Source organism: Pieris rapae, chromosome 17, assembly GCF_905147795.1.
Source record: "Pieris rapae chromosome 17, ilPieRapa1.1, whole genome shotgun sequence".
Lineage (NCBI taxonomy): Eukaryota > Metazoa > Arthropoda > Insecta > Lepidoptera > Pieridae > Pieris > Pieris rapae.
Genome location: NC_059525.1, coordinates 2,857,924 through 2,874,444, shown reverse-complemented (window position 1 = coordinate 2,874,444; position 16,521 = coordinate 2,857,924). Strand labels below are relative to the sequence as shown.

The 16,521-nt window shown below is 32.0% G+C and overlaps 4 protein-coding genes and 1 long non-coding RNA gene across 7 annotated transcripts in view; 2 read left to right on the top strand and 3 right to left on the bottom strand.

Moving 5' to 3' along the window:
• Window positions 1-832: 832 nt before the first annotated feature.
• Window positions 833-10,596, bottom strand: LOC111001226 (high mobility group protein B2). 3 transcript variants are annotated; one of them, XM_045631930.1, is made up of 6 exons: window positions 10,487-10,596; window positions 6,421-6,951; window positions 5,874-6,086; window positions 4,325-4,485; window positions 3,342-3,516; window positions 833-1,975 (listed from the first exon to the last, which is right to left on the bottom strand). In XM_045631930.1, exons 2-6 carry the CDS (start codon window positions 6,829-6,831, stop codon window positions 1,862-1,864), a joined length of 1,074 nt encoding a protein of 357 aa, XP_045487886.1. In that variant the 5' UTR covers window positions 6,832-6,951; window positions 10,487-10,596; the 3' UTR covers window positions 833-1,861. The 3 variants fall into 3 exon arrangements, with proteins under 3 accessions (XP_045487886.1, XP_022126716.2, XP_045487885.1); XM_022271024.2 differs by lacking the exon at window positions 10,487-10,596 and adding an exon at window positions 8,525-9,396; XM_045631929.1 differs by lacking the exon at window positions 10,487-10,596 and adding an exon at window positions 7,052-7,191.
• The window catches only part of LOC111001230 (glutamate receptor ionotropic, delta-1), a 22,275-nt gene continuing 14,367 nt past the window's right edge, over window positions 8,614-16,521 (top strand). Inside the window, exon 1 of the mRNA XM_045631928.1 lies at window positions 8,614-8,698. Coding sequence (XP_045487884.1) covers window positions 8,686-8,698 — 13 coding nt within the window. The 5' untranslated portion in view covers window positions 8,614-8,685. The remainder of the gene's footprint in view (window positions 8,699-16,521) is intronic.
• LOC111001229 (histone deacetylase complex subunit SAP30 homolog) lies at window positions 10,922-14,030 on the top strand. Its single transcript, XM_022271030.2, has 3 exons — window positions 10,922-11,552; window positions 11,635-11,853; window positions 12,759-14,030. The coding sequence occupies exons 1-3, from the start codon at window positions 11,358-11,360 to the stop codon at window positions 12,885-12,887; spliced, it is 543 nt and encodes a 180-aa protein (XP_022126722.1). The 5' UTR covers window positions 10,922-11,357; the 3' UTR covers window positions 12,888-14,030.
• On the bottom strand, window positions 12,132-12,844 carry LOC123689911. The gene is made up of 2 exons (XR_006750781.1): window positions 12,722-12,844; window positions 12,132-12,238 (listed from the first exon to the last, which is right to left on the bottom strand). It is a non-coding gene; the product is annotated as an uncharacterized LOC123689911 (long non-coding RNA).
• LOC123689910 (exosome complex component RRP45) lies at window positions 13,100-16,186 on the bottom strand. The gene is made up of 7 exons (XM_045631931.1): window positions 15,959-16,186; window positions 15,776-15,870; window positions 15,461-15,683; window positions 15,147-15,367; window positions 14,783-15,031; window positions 13,745-13,920; window positions 13,100-13,343 (listed from the first exon to the last, which is right to left on the bottom strand). The coding sequence occupies exons 1-7, from the start codon at window positions 16,022-16,024 to the stop codon at window positions 13,255-13,257; spliced, it is 1,119 nt and encodes a 372-aa protein (XP_045487887.1). The 5' UTR covers window positions 16,025-16,186; the 3' UTR covers window positions 13,100-13,254.

Below are 16,521 nucleotides of genomic sequence, written 5' to 3'. Positions count from 1 at the left end.
CCTGGCAACACCAGCTCGTACTAGCAACACTGCGTGAAACGCATTCGATTGTTCTATATACTCCAAGTCAACGAAGCATATGCTCCTCAACTTTTTGAGGCCGACAGTACGCCGGCCTTTTCTCTCGGCCTACGCCGTCCGTTTTTGTTTGCCGATGAGTATCGAATAAACATTTATATTTTTTCAAGCGGACGGTTACAAAGTAATTTGTTCCTTGTTTCCTAAGTTCTTTTTTCAATTTGATTGTTAGGCAAACATTTATTAAATTGAATATGTAATTATATAATTATATTTTGAAATTTTACTTAGGGCCTGTTTCACAATGTCCGGATAAGTTCCAAATAAGCTATTATATTATTGGTATGATAAATAGTATTTTTGCGTTTCACGACTGTCAGATAGCGCTATACGTCATGAAATTCGAAGTATCTTATTTGGAACTTTTATCTTTCGAATTATTTATGTGTTGCATAGCTATTTGGCACTTTATCCATACATTGTGAAACAGGCCCATAGTGTTTCGTTAATAACTTAATAGGAATTTCTTCCTTAATCTATGATTTAAATTTCTTATGTAAACAATTCAATTTTTTAATATTAAAAATTATGTATGGTACTACACGCACAAATCAACTTGGCACTTGTGTGGAACGTGGAACCGCCTACCCTTGACGCGACAATACGATCAGTAAATCAAATACTACGCTGTCATTGTATTAGAAAATAAACTAAAATTATTTGTTTTATTAACCTATGGATGTAGACCTGTTACCAAAAAAATAGGTAAAAAAACTTTTTAAGTTAAACGGTTTTATTTTTTTTACCCATTTTAATTTTCTAGTTTTTAGTTTTTATTTCGCATTCTGTTTAATTCATTTAGTGCTTTATTATTGCAAGGTTTCTTGCTAGCATTCTCGAATGCCTGCAGATTATTAGCTCTGCATTGCTGGGTACGCTCTCCTTGTTTATTTAACCTCGTATCGCGATGTTCAGGCGTATCTGAACCCAACTGCTGCATTTGTCTTTCACGGCTTTGTATTAATCTAACTTCATATTCTTCAGGCGTTTCTGACGCTACCATCGGTGTATATCGCTTCCGTTGTTTTGTTAACCTGGCCTCATATTCTTCAGGCATTAATAAAACATAAATTATCCGCCATTTTGTAGCGGCGGCCATCTTGAATTTATAATGATAATGAATAAACATAATTGTATTGTCACCAAAATCCAAAGTGTATACAAAATTTCATATTAATCGTTGACCCAAGAATAATAAATAAAACAAACGGGGTGAGCTAAATAAAACCGTTTAAAAAAACATATCAACATTTGACCCCCTTAATTGATAAAAGTTGATATTAATAATCAATAGATACCTGCTATCGCGAGTGTTACTTTAATTTGGTATACAGTTAGTACACTATGACATCATTACAGCGAGGTGCCTAATTATCTTATGCGTGTAGTACATAAGAATTTTAGAAAGGCTAAGTTGGGGCATGGCACAAAAAAAGGTTTCAGTTACGTAGACACAGATATTTTTCCGCACATTGAAAGAAAATTCCATTTGCGTTTCCATTTGGTGATTTGAACGTTAAAGTCAGCTAATGTTAATCTAGTTTCCTAAGTTCTGGAAACTATGTTATTATTCTTATTCAACGCAAACCCTCGAATTTTCCACAGAGCATCCATATTTCATTTTTTATATTTAATTGGATTTCGCTGAGTCAAAACCCTATTTGAAGTTATAAAGGTGTTCTATGTTTACACTGTATAATAATCTGCGCAATTTTTATCCTGCAATTTCAACCCAAAACGCCATAGGCTCATCGCTAAATTGAATTTTGAATGTATTTTGAATTCACTTGTACTCATCATCACCATTGAACTCCACCTCTTCATCTTCCGGTTCGATCATAATCTGCTGCGGCTGAATACCCATCACCAGTGAACCCTTCTTGTATGCTGTCATTTCCTGAAAAGTAATGCCAGCCAGTTAATGAAACAGCTAGAAAAATGACTTGGATGGCCTAAGCATTAGCCAGTTTATGGAATGTTGTAACAAACGCTACAGGTAAACATCTTTCAGGCCGCTAGTTAAGTTAAAAGGCTGGCTGTAAAGTGAACGGCTAATTACTTACTAACACTTAGATTTAAGTTATTAAGTTGTATTTAATAACATTGCTATGGAACCTTGTTTTCCGAAATAAACAATAAAATAAAATAAAAATAAATAAATAAATAATTTAGGCCACGACTTTGACAAGTGGGACAAAGGACATGAAAAATTATTCTTACAATAAAATTTAGCCTACATTATAACCATCAGCGGGTTAAGGAATCCTTAATCGCAATCTCGTAGTGGGTCCAAATTCTCAACACCATATTGTTCTACTGAATACTCAATCAGAACTGTTCGGCTGTTCCCTTAAGGCACTCTCAAAAGTTAAGATGGCGCCTCGACCCCATTCGAGACATTTACTCTGCTCTGATTGGTCGGAACAATATTCGTACCTTTTTATTTATTTATTCACACTTCGTTGCAAAGAAACACAAATGACACAATACATAAGAATTACAAGTGATGCAACGGGCGGCCTTATCGCTAACAAGCGATCTCTTTCAGGCAACCCTAGTAAGAAAAAAAATGATGAGCGCAAGAAGTGCATAACCAGAAGTTACATAAAAAAATATATATTTATCTATAGAACCTTAATCGAGAGAAAAACAAAAAAAATAGAATATTAATAACTAACTAAAACTAAAAAGCTAATCTTAAGGATTCATGAATAGCTAACAGAGATGTAATACAAAAGAAGAGGAGATACAAGAATTACACAGGTCACAATTAATCAGGATGATGATAAGGTTAGGAAATGTTTATATAGAAGAGTTTTAAAAGACGAATAGAGTCGGACAGCCTATTCCACAACTTAATGGCGGAAATTCTAAATGAATTGCCTATGAAGGATGAGCTGTGGGATGGAATTTTCAATAGACATCTATTGGAAGAGCATAGCTTATAGTTAGAAGGATCTAAATATTTGATATGATTTTTGAGATAAGAAGGGGTTAAGTAATAATTCCAAATTATGAGACATTTAAATAATAACTCACTCACACTCATTACAATCCCTGAATTATATTTTTTTTTATTTAACTTATCTTATTTATTTATTTATTTATCCTTTATTGCCTTATACAAACACATATAACAAAAATAATAAAAAAAATCTTTATTCTATTGTCAATACTTTTCGCAGAGTACACGATTGTTAATTTAATTTTGGTATTTTTGGTTATATTGATTGAACACACAATTTTATATACTATAAACTCACCCTATCATATCTGGCCTTGTCCGTCTCGCTTAAGGATTCATACTTCGTCTTAGTATCGGAGTCGGCCGCCGCCCATCGACGGCCCAACTCCTTTGCGATGTCACCCATCGTGTATTCTGGATTGTTTGCCTTGACCTTTGATCTTTCATCGTTGCAGAACCAGAAGAAAGCAGATCTGCAAGTGCCAATTATTGTTTTAACATTGCTTTTTCACTATGTGCGTATTTTGCCATTTAATGCTAAGCGTTCGTTACATTATAAATTTTGATGTAATGATTGCTTTAATACTAAAAACTTGCCATTTTTATCTTTTATGAAACCTTTACAAACACAAAATTACTTTCTTCATATAGGTACCTTAGTACACTTATGAACGTCAATAGAAAAGACGTTTGTTGAACTCTCTGCTACTCTATTTAATCGCCAAGTTGTAAGTCATAAAAACTATTTGATCCGATGAAAATCATTCCCAAGGTAGGATCACTTAAATAATCGTCAATATAATAAAAAGTTTTATTGATTATTATACGTTTAACGAGAGTTTTGAATTTATTCAGTGATAATTCTCTAATTTCGCTTGGACAGTAAAATCGCTCGCTCGGTACTCAATTTCAAAATTGTACGATTAAACAAAATATCTAACGGTTAGTCAAATTTATGCAAAAAACCGCACTTTCTTCGCCCAACACATTTTCTCCATCTCTCTAAAGTAGCAGCCCTTTTTTATCTTAAACAACTTAGCAAATAAAAAAAATTCACCAACAATCTAAAGTTACATATTTTTAACGGATATATACTATTATTATTGTTATAATAATAAATCATTCAATATGTTAAAATGAATAGCTTACTAGACAACAAAATCGGTTTAGTGGATTCGTTTAGACAAATACATTATAACATGAAAAGATAAACACAAAAACACAAATAATAAAAATCTCCATATTAAATCTAAATTCACAAGATTCATGACCATAACTCACAGCGATCGCTTCGGTGCGTTTGGATCCTTCGGTTGTTGCCGCTTGCGTCCGCGAACTTTCGTAAACTTAGGCGGTACGTAGTCCTTCATCTCTAAGTCGTATCTCTTCTTGTCTTGGTCCGCCATTTCGTGGAACCTCATTTTCTCTTTCTCTGACATTGTCTGTAAATAATATAAGTAAACAAATCTCATTAGGTTTAAAGTTTATTCTCATAAAGAACATACATGTCACTTAAATAGGAAAAAATTGGTTGCCTGTAAAGTCGGTATACGGGCGAATGTTTTACGTGACAACGACTTTGAGAGGTAAAATAATTTTAATGTGAATATTCATTCGTATAGTAGGAAGAAGGATGAAATAATAGTAACAATTTAAAACATTTATTTATACAAATGCCCGAGTGGAAGGGACGCGTGCCTCTCACTCGCTCTCATTGTGAGCGCATAACGTGAGCGAGCGTAACGCAGTTTCTTGAAGTGTCACCCGGCAAACCAATTTATAAGACGTTGTCACGTCAAAAAATAAAATATTACAACATAAAATATGTACTCAGGCGTACATGCTACCAGATTCCATCTACCAAAAATCTTCGGCGGCGTGTTCGAAACGGGTCCACTAATACTTCTCGTATCTCAGGAGGCTGTTGTAAATACTCCCTACGAAATATTCCGGTTCTGATTTCACTCAAACTACGTGTGGTATTTAAGTTTAATTTAATAATGTGTATTTAAAAAAATCTTACTAAAATTTACTTTATATTCATTAATTTTGTGTCAATGTTGTTTGTTAGTGTAAGTAATAATTGGAAAAACATAATTTATATCCATAAACCTTATTTAAACAAATATGATTTGGCACAGTCATATTTAAAAAGAGCCATGAGACAAAGGGACAGAACACTTATAAGTTATTCGACACTTAAGTATGTTCATAAATATGGTTAGTCTACAAGTTTTCATTCACACCTATGATCTGGCCTTTAGGTCACCTGTTTTACACCTTGCACTTCCTCAATAAAAAACCTGAACCTTAAATTACAAAGAAAATCATCATTTACCGTCTCAAATAATATAAGATTGGAGGAGGCCTCTGTGGACTGGCAAACATATCTGCAGGAATCAAGCTAGATATTAGAATATTTTTTCCAATCTTCTAATACGTAGTTTAATATGATCTATGTTTATGTGTGTACCTAAGTTGATTTGAATAAAAGGCTACATTATTACTAAATAATAATACAATATTTTTATTATTTTTAGAACAACTTATTTCAGTATTTTGGTTAAATAATTTTGGAAATAATATTTGGCAAAAGAAGTTTTACATGACTCATTAGATGCATACATATATATATATATATATATATAAACTTGTAAATTATACTTATATGTAGTGTCACCGTACCCAGTGCCTGTTATTGTGACTTTTGTAATAATAGTAGTTTGGTATATAGTTCAAACAAACTAATATATTATATATAACAAAACCTTAGAAATACTTTTTAATTAAATTTTGAAATTGAATTTGAATTTGAATCAAAAGTACTTACACTCCACCTTTCAGCACATTTCTTTGAGAATGCAGCAAATACAACATTTTCATCAGGATACTTTTTCTTATGTTCCTCACGGCATGACTGTACAAAGAAAGCATATGCTGTCATTCTGCCCCTTGGCTTGTTTGGTGGTTTTGACCTTGGCATTCTGGTTTTAGGTGTGTTTTGTGAGATCAACGCCTGTTGTTGTGCTTGTTGCTGCAATTCCTGTAATACAACAACAATTATTTTGGATTGTTGTTATCTTAACAACTATTATATGTATTAAGTACAAAGCTGAAGAAAACCACTTGTATACAATCATATAACACTTGTTAATACAAATTTTTGCTTAAAAATGCCTAAAATGAAACAATATGGACATAATTTTTGTAAAGATAGTTGTAGTAGAAGATTTGGATAGATTGAGAGTATGTAACCAGTAAAGAATTGGAATTTTTATATATTTATAGAATTAATATTTCATTTCACAATATTAAGTTACAAAAATATTAGAACTTAGTGTTTATATGAATTCACATCTATAGTTATTCATTGTTACCTGCAGTGTCGCCGACTGCCTTTGCAAAGCAGCTTGAATTTGTTGTTGTTGGACAGCCTGTAAATGTTCTTGTAAGCTTTGCTGTTGTTGTTGCAATGTTTGGACTACTTGCTGTTGCAATGCAGCTTGTGCAACCAGAGCCTGAGCTTGAGCTTGTGTCACTTGTATTATGTTCTGTTGATTGTTGGTTTGTTCAATTTTTATCTGCTGTTGTGGTTGTTGTTGCTGCTGCTGCTGTTGTTGTTGTTGCTGCTGTTGTTGGAGCTGTTGCAATTGTTGTTGTTGCAACATTTGTTGCAATGTCTGTTGCTGGTTCTGATGCAATGATTGTTGTAAATTTTGAGCCTGCTGAATAGCTTGCTGTAAGTTCTGGTGTTGTTCTAATTGTTGTTGTAACTGATTTTGTTGCATTTGACTTTGCTGATCTTTTTGAGCTTGCTGCTGCTGTTGTTGTAATACTTGATGGCTTTGTTGAATACCATTTGCTTGTTGGTTATTTTGTTCAGAATCAGATGTTGATTGATTTTGAGACTGAAACAATATTAAATAAATAAATCTAAGTTCAAGATGCTTCAACTATACTATATACTTAACATTTTAAAAGGCAATTTCTATAGTGTTTATAATTTACCACTAAATAATAGAGATCCATGTTTTTGTTGAAATTATTCCATTGACTTCAAGTGGTCTACTTCATTTGTCATTGTCAATTCTCACAATTTACAATAATTTTACAGAATATCAAACATTTTACAGGAGTGTTTTAGCCTATAATTTTTTTTGATTCTGAAACTTAAATTATTTTGTTCAATATCAAATTAATGTTTTATGTTTGTCATGTACAGTATACAACAATTATGTAACCAAGATAATCGAAAAAATCAGAGCCCGCCGACGGAATCGGCCACACCCAATCGGTCACATCGTATTATAATTTCGTTATATTAATTAAACTGATTAACAAAAATCATCCCACAAAAGAAAATTTATATGATGCCAGTCACAAAAAAATACTATGTTGATTACAAATTTCAAGTTAACAAAGAGTAGCAAGTACTCGCCAACGAGTGTTGCCCTATCCTATTACTTATTTTTAAGTTCATTACGAGTCAGGGACACGACCTTCAATAATTACTTTCACTTTAATATATACGCATTAAGTTAGTCACATTAAAATATGTATTATTAATAATTATCAAATGGTTCGACCTTTTCGAGGTCGTAATGCAATGCCAGAATGCCTTAAACATCTTGGTTTTATTTGTGGTAACCATGATTGTTGAATTCTCCTTGAAACATTAACTATTATTTTGAGATAATACACAAATCCGTGATCAATGAAAAAGACACGCAAATGTATACGCCCCATGAACCGTTGCTTTTCTATTGAAATTTGAGTCCCATTTTCATTCTTTACAAGCAAATTGTTAAACATACATTTTTATTTCAAAGTATGTTCAATTCATTTGTAACGTCCTATAACCTCCATAGCAAAAATATAGTACTCGTAAGAATTACATTTCACTTCAGTTTATACTAGTTAGTCTTACTTAGTTTTGTCTTTTTACCTGAGATTTTAACTTAACCATAAAATTCTAGCTATCCTAGAACCAGTTTATATACTTATAGGGATCAGAATAAATTTACAAGAATTATAAACGTAAATATTACTGCGTCTTGAGTAGCCCGTAACTATTGTTAGAACTTAAAATTTTAATACTTAATATACTGATTATGTGATATTTGTTCTACTATTGTTATATGACGTCATACATTATTATGTATGTGTTAATTAAGGATAGATAAAATTATAGTAAATTAGGGCGACTGTTTCTTCAATGCTGTTATTGCAACTTATGTAGAAGGGTCATTGATCTGAACAAGTCTCCGAACTTTATAAATACCTTAACCTTGGAAGTTATTGAAAGTGATATTACTCATATTATTAAGAAATCGTACATAGCCTGTAGCATACACGTGGTGTTTACGACATTTATTTTGATAAAAATGTAGTCAACGTTTAATAATAGTTTGTCTTATAAAATAATGTAACTAATTTCAATGGCCATCGGTATATTAAAACAGAGTTACTTCTAATTATTACCGTAGGTGATGAGGTCTGTTGATTTTCAACTGATCCTGCAGCGTACCACCATGTTTGTTGTGGCGATTCATCTCGTGTACTTGAATTATTTATTAATCGATAATCAAAATTAGGTGTGGAATTGTCTCCGCTTGTGTTTGAAAAGCCTCCAGTCATTTTGTATGTGTATAATTGGTGAGTAGCAGCTGCAGTACTTCTTGCTATGTCTTCATTAATCTGTTGTTGGTGCTGTATTTCACCTGCGCCTCCTGACCACCACGAGGCATCGTCGCGCGCACCCCAAGCGCCCCCCGTCGCTCCCCGATCCCCCATATCAAGATCCCCGCTTTTTGCTAACCAGTTTCTTTATCCTCCAAATTAATGATTATTTTGTTTGAATAACTCTCAATCCATATTGACACTTAAACTTGTACAATAACACTAACACTGAACACAAACCCCACTTGATTATTGAAAACCACTGGTTTTATTCTACTATTCCGATAATTTTATAACAAAGACTCACAATAATTTTACCAGGTACATGTTTATCAATTATCACACAACTTTAAAGTTTGATATAACACGAGATTCGCAATGTTTATAACGACGAAAAGCCGGCTTTATGTACCTTGATCACTTAAAGCACGTAACGTTTTGTCTCCGTAAAGTCAATACAGTTGGCAACGTCGCGTAACGAGACGCTATGACTAGAATATAGTGGCGCCCTCAACGCGCAGCGGCCGTCACAAAAATATTCGATACGGCAAAGAAAAGGACAGCCTATACCCAAATAGATAACGAGCCCGTCCAGCAACCGGTCAATAAGACGAATAGGTACCTATAGCCTAGTACCTCCCGGCCCTCGAATTCATGAGATTCTTTGTTTACATTTTTTTTATAAACTTTTCTCTGTTTTATTTTTAGACGTGTGATTTAAGTATTTATGAAAGAATTACATTTGAAAAGTATTCAAAAAAATAATTGCAACCAATTGCAAATAAATCGAAATGAACGTGCATTTTTGAATTTAAAAGTATGTAGTAATTTTTAACTTGAAATAAAACTAGTTAGTTATATTATGGTATCACTACAATAGTAGTACATTAAAAATATTGAGAAAAAACATATTATCAGAGACTTTAAATCGATTTTCAAACACTATGTATAAAAAGAATTTCTTCATGAACTCAGTAGGTGTCAATAGAAAATTATCAATATACATATTTATTAAGGTGAAGCAGTCGCCTTAAACGGGAAATTATAAATCTTTAGTGTTTTATTACAATTTACAAATGCTTATTTTATAAAACATCGTGTTCTATACATATTGTTACTAGAATTCATAGGGTCTGAACCTAAAATAATAAATCGTAGGTTTGAATTTTTATTAAAAAAATCGTACTTAAATCAAGAGGGGGCACTAATTTCTACCCCATAAATATATACATATTCTCGAAAATACCCTTAATTAAAATAATTATAAATATTAATTTATACAGGTATTTGAATTAAATTTTATGAGACATCCATAAGGTATTTTTGAAGAATAAACATTAACAAAACAGACCTACGGCATCGTTTTAGGTAGGTAAGTAATGTTAAACTTATTACAACTAAGTAAGTACATTTAGGTTGATATATTATTCGAATACCATTTATTAAAATGAATATAGCACATAAGCGTAATTTGTTTATTTATAATTTAACTAGGTTTAAGGTGGTAGTATCTTCGCGTTTATGTATGTACGTACGTATATAAAGTATAGTTTAAACTGTGAAGTCACTAAATACTACTTCGTCGCAGCAATCAGCATTCGGCAGCCATTTGCTTACAAAATTAGAATGTAAAACTAAAAATATCTTCACAAAAATTATATCTCTTATCGCATAAGTCACAGCTACAGACACAAATAGCTATTTCATGAAGCCTTAATTGAATTACACAACACACATAACAAATTGAAATATTATTTAACTTACCGAATGTAATTTTATATTTATTATTAAAAACGATCACACGATTTCAGCGCTTATTACGTAGGGAACTTTGTGCCGTACATCGTAACGAAAACATGAATAGTCGATGTCATTAGTAAAACTAACTGATTGGTGGAAATTGAAAATCCCGCCATTTTGTAACCAATCATAAAGAGAGCTTCGGCTTTATTTTTTGTTTATACTTAACTATAAGTACGTATTGATGCATAGGAATAGAAATGCACTCACACTAACACGACAAGAAACATTTGTGTGCATTATAACACCAAGAAGTTTTCAACAACACATTCGAATTTACTCGGTTTTGCCTGGAATTACAGCCTAAATTCCGTAGTTTATACTGCTATAAATGTGTGTGTAATGTGTATTCTGATTGCGATTGTGAGCGAATTGAAAATGAAAAAAATGCTATTGCTGTTGCGTTTGTAATAGCGTCAAGACGTTTACTTCAATGAATGTCGGTGTAAAACATCCATTTTGTGTTATAGATTGAAATAAAAGTGATTGTTTATGTAAATATAAGCTACAGTAATGGTTTAGTCATTTATTTCTTCGAAACTATACGAAAAGTGGAAAAAGTTGACTTTTTTTTAACTTATAACTGAGCCATGGGCATTCCAAATTGGTAAAAGTGCAGTGCATAACTTATGGTTGAGCTTCTTTAAAGTAGAGTTAGTCCTTACTGGCTTTCTTTGAGATCGAATTATGCTATTTGTCGCGTTATTTATCGAAAATGGTTATTGTTATTGCATCTCATAACCTCAATCGAAAATCTTTGTGAATACGTAAACTGTTTAACAAACCGTTGAGAAGGAAGTTGAATTCAGAGAGTTAGTTTATTTACCTGTTATATATGATTCAACGGGAATATCAAATGAACAACGGGTTTAGTACAGGAGAAGAAGATTCCAGAGGTAATTCTGATCAAATATGTTGCCTTGTGGATGACAGTGACCGATGTAGGCGACTTGCTGGCAACGCGTCATACAGCAAGCGAATACAAAAGACTGTAGCCCTAAAGAGGCTCAAACTAAATATCGATCATCAGGTTAGAACTTCATTTAAATATATTACATTTTCATTCATAACCAGTGTAATTAAGAGGTCCTTATTGTGCAATATGTTTATAGGCTAGGCACACATACATCTGTGATTATCATAAAACAATGATTCAGTGTGCTCGTACCAAGCAGAGAAGGAACAAAGACTCGGAGGATGACAGTAATGAAGCAGAAATAGATTCTCCTGAGGTAGACTGGTTTCAATTACAAGTGAATACATTAAGGAGGTACAAGAAGCATTACAAGGTGCCCACAAGGCCAGGACTTAATAAGTCTCAATTAGCTGATGTAAGTACAACAAAAATTAGCTATGTAGGAGATTTGGTAGCCAATGAATGATTCTAAAATGTAAAATAATTATTAAAGCCTGTCCTTTCCCTTGGTCCTATTAATTTCTTATTAAAAATCCTTAGAATCACATGAGCTCTTTGTGCTGGGTTGCATGTTTTCAGATTTTATTCTTCAATACTTTTAACACATAAGAAATAAGATGTTTTACTTTATGAACTATATTTTAATAGTATGTGTTATTATACTATTTTAAGTTTTTAAATAAAACCCACATGTCAATAACAAATGACCATGTTACATACAGACATGGTAAATTCAATCTTACATAAATAAATTACATACACTTAAATTGGTTCTGATCCGTGACATAAGTTATACAAACCTTTCTTCTTCTTCTTTATGTCCTATAACCCCTAGGTGGGGCAGAGGGCGTCCACAGCGAGCCTTTCTTCTCGCTGTTTCAGTTTCTTGAATCGTTGTTTTTCAGGCAAGCAGGAGATTAGCCGACTGTGCCCTAGTCTGATAGTGGGGCTGCCACTTTAAAGCTTCCAGACAAGCTCGGTTTTATGCGGGTTACCTCCCTAGTGAGTAGATTCTGTTTTAAGGCGCAGAATGCTCGCCTTTTGCCCTGCATCCTTAGCTCAGCTGCAGCTCTAGGTAGAGGGCACGCGGAAGCGTGGCTGCAGCAGGTCCCAGGGTGGACGACTAGGACGTGGATGACTCGGACTGGCCGGGGTTCTGCTTACATTAGTGTTCCACTACATAACACAGCAGATGGTTTTATTTGGCTTTTTATAGGCAATGCTGACCTCACTTCATCAGTGATTCCCACCAACACCATCCCAACTTCCCACCCCATACAAACCTTTACTATTGATTAAAATAAAAATCATTGTTCACAGGTAATACAAAAGCACTTCAAGTCTCTGCCAGTTAATGAAAAGGAGATCATAACATATTTCATTTATATGGTGAAAACTAATGGTAATAAATTAGATCACAAAAATGGAATGAATTGTGACTCTGTGTAAATTCAAGTGATTATTTATGAACTTTTAGACTAAATTTAGTTATTAGATTAGATAATTTCTCTTCCTTAATTTCCAATCTTCATTTAATTATTTCTATAAAATTGTACATATATTATATAATTATTATGAATAATTCTTATGAACTTAATAATTTTAAGTGTCCTTGAAGTGAAGCATAATGACTTGTTTTGTTTATCAAATGTACTCATTCATGTGGTCTCATAATATTTATTCAGTGTAGAAAAGATTTTCTACTTTATATTAAAATACAATGATTGATAATTGAAAAAGGGAAATGCAATGCTAATATTAATGTAAGTATTGTTAAAGAGATTTAATAACATTTAATTGTATAAACTATTTTGATTTAATCATCCTCTTCTGAAGATATCTCTATCCATGCTGATTTTTCTGCCTTGACTTTGAGTTCAGCTGTCTTGGGTAATGTTGGGACAACTGTAAAAAAATATTTGGTACAACTGTAATTTTCAATAAAAAAATAGATTATATGAGAATGAAAAATTAGAAGATGTTAATGTACTTCAATAGCTGCTTTAAATAGTTTTATCATTTTCATTTTGTAATGTTTTCAATTGTAAATAAAATACTATTTATATGAATAATGATTGTTGGTAAGTTACAATAAAACCCAAACTAAGAGGTTATACAAAATTATAGACATCTAGTCTATATATCATAGCAGGATATGATCCTTAATTGACTGTATTAGATTAAAATAAAAGTTACAAGTATGAATATATACTGGGAAATATTAAACAAAAGATATAGCTAAATGCATTATTGTTATGCACGCATATAATTTGGAACTACTTTGGAATTTGGAAAAAAATATTTACCATCATATTTGCTAGGTTCAACTATTTGAACATCATCATCCATTTCCACATCACTCTCTGGGTTGATATCATTAGCATTATAATTCTTAAGGCAAATGCTCAGATCCTTTTTGATTAGCGATTGCTTGTGTTCAGTTGTTATAATATCTGCATAATTAATCTTGACTCTCTTTAATCTGAGAACATTATATATTATGGGTCTCATTTAAATTGCAGGGTTAATATATTTTAAGTTATTGATAACCAGGATTAAATTTAATTTAATTAAAAAATTATAAGGTGTCAATTTAATATTTTTACTGAAATGTTTAAAAATTCCTCAATGTGTCAGTTGCTTGGTTACATGATTATTCATTTAAATTTTTCTCTAGTTCTTACTAATTCACTCATTTGAATAGGGTTAAAATAAAAAAAAATATAATTTATTAAATATCATAGTTTTAGAAATTACTTGTTATCTTATTCCGCTTCTAACAATTTATCTGATGGGTTGAAGTCAAAATTGGATGGAAAAAGGGGATGTCAAGAAGCATGTAATAAGGAATTAGTAGGAAGTGGTTAGTGAAACCTATACTCATTTTTTTTATCATGGATAAATTGTTACTCACAGGAATCTTACAAAAGATTGTGCTACAGCAAACACCCAATTTTATCAATTCAGATGGCCCTTTCTATAAATTCCTTTCGTTATATTTAGGCAAAACACTGATAAAAACGTGATTACAAACAGAAATACAATAAGGTGCAAGTATAAATGGTTGATTAATTTCAGCTGCATTGACCCTAAACTCGGCCAAATGTAGATATGCCATAAAATTTTAGAATTACATTAATTATATATTTGAAAAAGTTATTTAATGTAATTAATTCAGTTGTTTCTTAGACAAGTATTTACTTCTATTTGATTATTTTTGTAGACTCATTTTAATTTAACATAGAAAATAATACTTGAAATTTATAGAGTTAGAACTATGATGGTGGGTAGGAAGTTTTCTTATTTATATTAAATTTAGATATTGAATCTAAAAAATATTCTACCTTAAAGTATCATCACTGATTATAGCCTTCTTCAAGACATCAACAACAGATTTCCCTTTCTCTGATGCACTTAGTATTGCTTTATGAACTATATTAACATTGTGTATGGCAGCTCCTGTCAAATCTAATAAACAGGGCTCCTTATATTGATTCATGCCAACAACAAGCAAGCCCCCACCGGCACTTCCTTCCTCAAATGTACACATACATACTGCTTCTTCTATGTAGCTTGGATCAGATAAAAGAATACTGAAATTTTGTAAAAAGAAATGTTATAAAAAGGAGCATGATATAGTTAAATCTCATAAAATTTCATAGCGTGTAAGATTTAATTCAGATTAATATACATTAATAGTTTACTAACTCGCTTCCAAAAATGGCATAAGTCAAACACACAGGGTAGTGGTACAAGACTGTTGGAATAGGATCCTTTTCAGCAATAGAATGTATTATAACTTTGTCCCCCACTCGTGTTACATCAGGCCTTTTAAAATGAGCTAATGCAGCTAGTGTGGCTATGCTGGCACATTCTATAAGGTTTCCTTCATGGTTTAAAATTTTAACATCAACTCTCAGTGACCACACCTTAAATAGATGATTAGATTTTAATATACATGTGATAACATTATTTTTTTAATACTTAAATTAATTACTGTAATTTAAATATGTGTAACATACCTTTTCTTCAACCACGATACATAGAGATTCAAGGTCTATACATTTTGAATCCTTGTAACATTTTTCTAATAATCTGTTGAGATTTACTGTGTGATCTGTTTGTCTGTTTGCCTCAAACTGTGGTGCAGCCATAGGACTGATGTCCACATTTATAAATATGATACCTTCATTTGGCCTAATTTGTTTTGGTTGAACCACTTCACATGATACCTGCGCCAAGACTCTAGAAATCATAAAAAGTCAGCACATGTTACAAAAAGGTTACTTTATAAAATATTAAAATATATAGTATATATATATAAAAACGGGACTAACTTAGTTTCTCCTAGTGAAACAATACAACTTCCATAATCTGAGCCGAATGAGATTTGAAGATTTCTAGTTTCACTATAAGTCCGCCCGTCTAAACGCTGGAAAAGTATTTAGTTCCATGATGATCAAATGAATTAAAGTATAAATACATATTTTATTATTCATTTTTTATAAAAATATACTCACGTGGCCACCAGCTATAATTTTTTGTACAAAAGTTTTTTCAGAGTTTGATATTTGGGTTTCTTTCATCTTGACAACATTCAGTACAATTATAGCTTCCACATAAATAATAAAGACTCTTTAATTAAAGAGTATTTGAGGTACTTTTTTCTTTATTTTTAGGTTGTATGTTTATTTTTTGCACTTGTTTAGTGTTAGGTTGGTTATTGGTATACAATATACATCCGTCAATGTCACAGGCTAGATCAGTGATGCCAACTTATATAGAACGTTCCCCGTAGGACAATGTATTAGAAATAGCTCTATATTACAAGCCCAATCGATTTAAATCTTTTTCTTGTACACTCGGTTTGAGAAGTAATTTAAAATATGCAATACAAATACTACAACTATTATAAAAAAACTGTTATGTAACTCAAAACCGCTAAGTTGGCACGGCACGTTTGACATCAAGTTATTAACGCCATTGAATTGAATTTTCTTTGTAATTAACTGCTTTTTAAACGACTAAAAACAGAAAGACGACATTCATCCATTCGACGTGTAATTTGAAATCAAAGTACCAT

Bases quoted from the DNA above. Each gene is read 5' to 3' on its own strand.
- LOC111001229 (XM_022271030.2), top strand. From the start codon at position 11,358: ATGATTCAACGGGAATATCAAATGAACAACGGGTTTAGTACAGGAGAA. The intron at 11,553-11,634 runs GTTAGAACTTCA...ATATGTTTATAG, and splicing joins AACTAAATATCGATCATCAG to GCTAGGCACACATACATCTG. The intron at 11,854-12,758 runs GTAAGTACAACA...CATTGTTCACAG, and splicing joins ATAAGTCTCAATTAGCTGAT to GTAATACAAAAGCACTTCAA.
- LOC123689910 (XM_045631931.1), bottom strand. From the start codon at position 16,024: ATGAAAGAAACCCAAATATCAAACTCTGAAAAAACTTTTGTACAAAAA. The intron at 15,368-15,460 runs GTATGTTACACA...CATCTATTTAAG, and splicing joins GTATCGTGGTTGAAGAAAAG to GTGTGGTCACTGAGAGTTGA. The intron at 15,032-15,146 runs GTTAGTAAACTA...ACAAAATTTCAG, and splicing joins TATGCCATTTTTGGAAGCGA to TATTCTTTTATCTGATCCAA.
- LOC111001226 (XM_022271024.2), bottom strand. From the start codon at position 8,836: ATGGGGGATCGGGGAGCGACGGGGGGCGCTTGGGGTGCGCGCGACGAT. The intron at 6,952-8,524 runs GTAATAATTAGA...ATATTGTTTCAG, and splicing joins AACAGACCTCATCACCTACG to TCTCAAAATCAATCAACATC. The intron at 1,976-3,341 runs GTGAGTTTATAG...ATTACTTTTCAG, and splicing joins ACAAGGCCAGATATGATAGG to GAAATGACAGCATACAAGAA.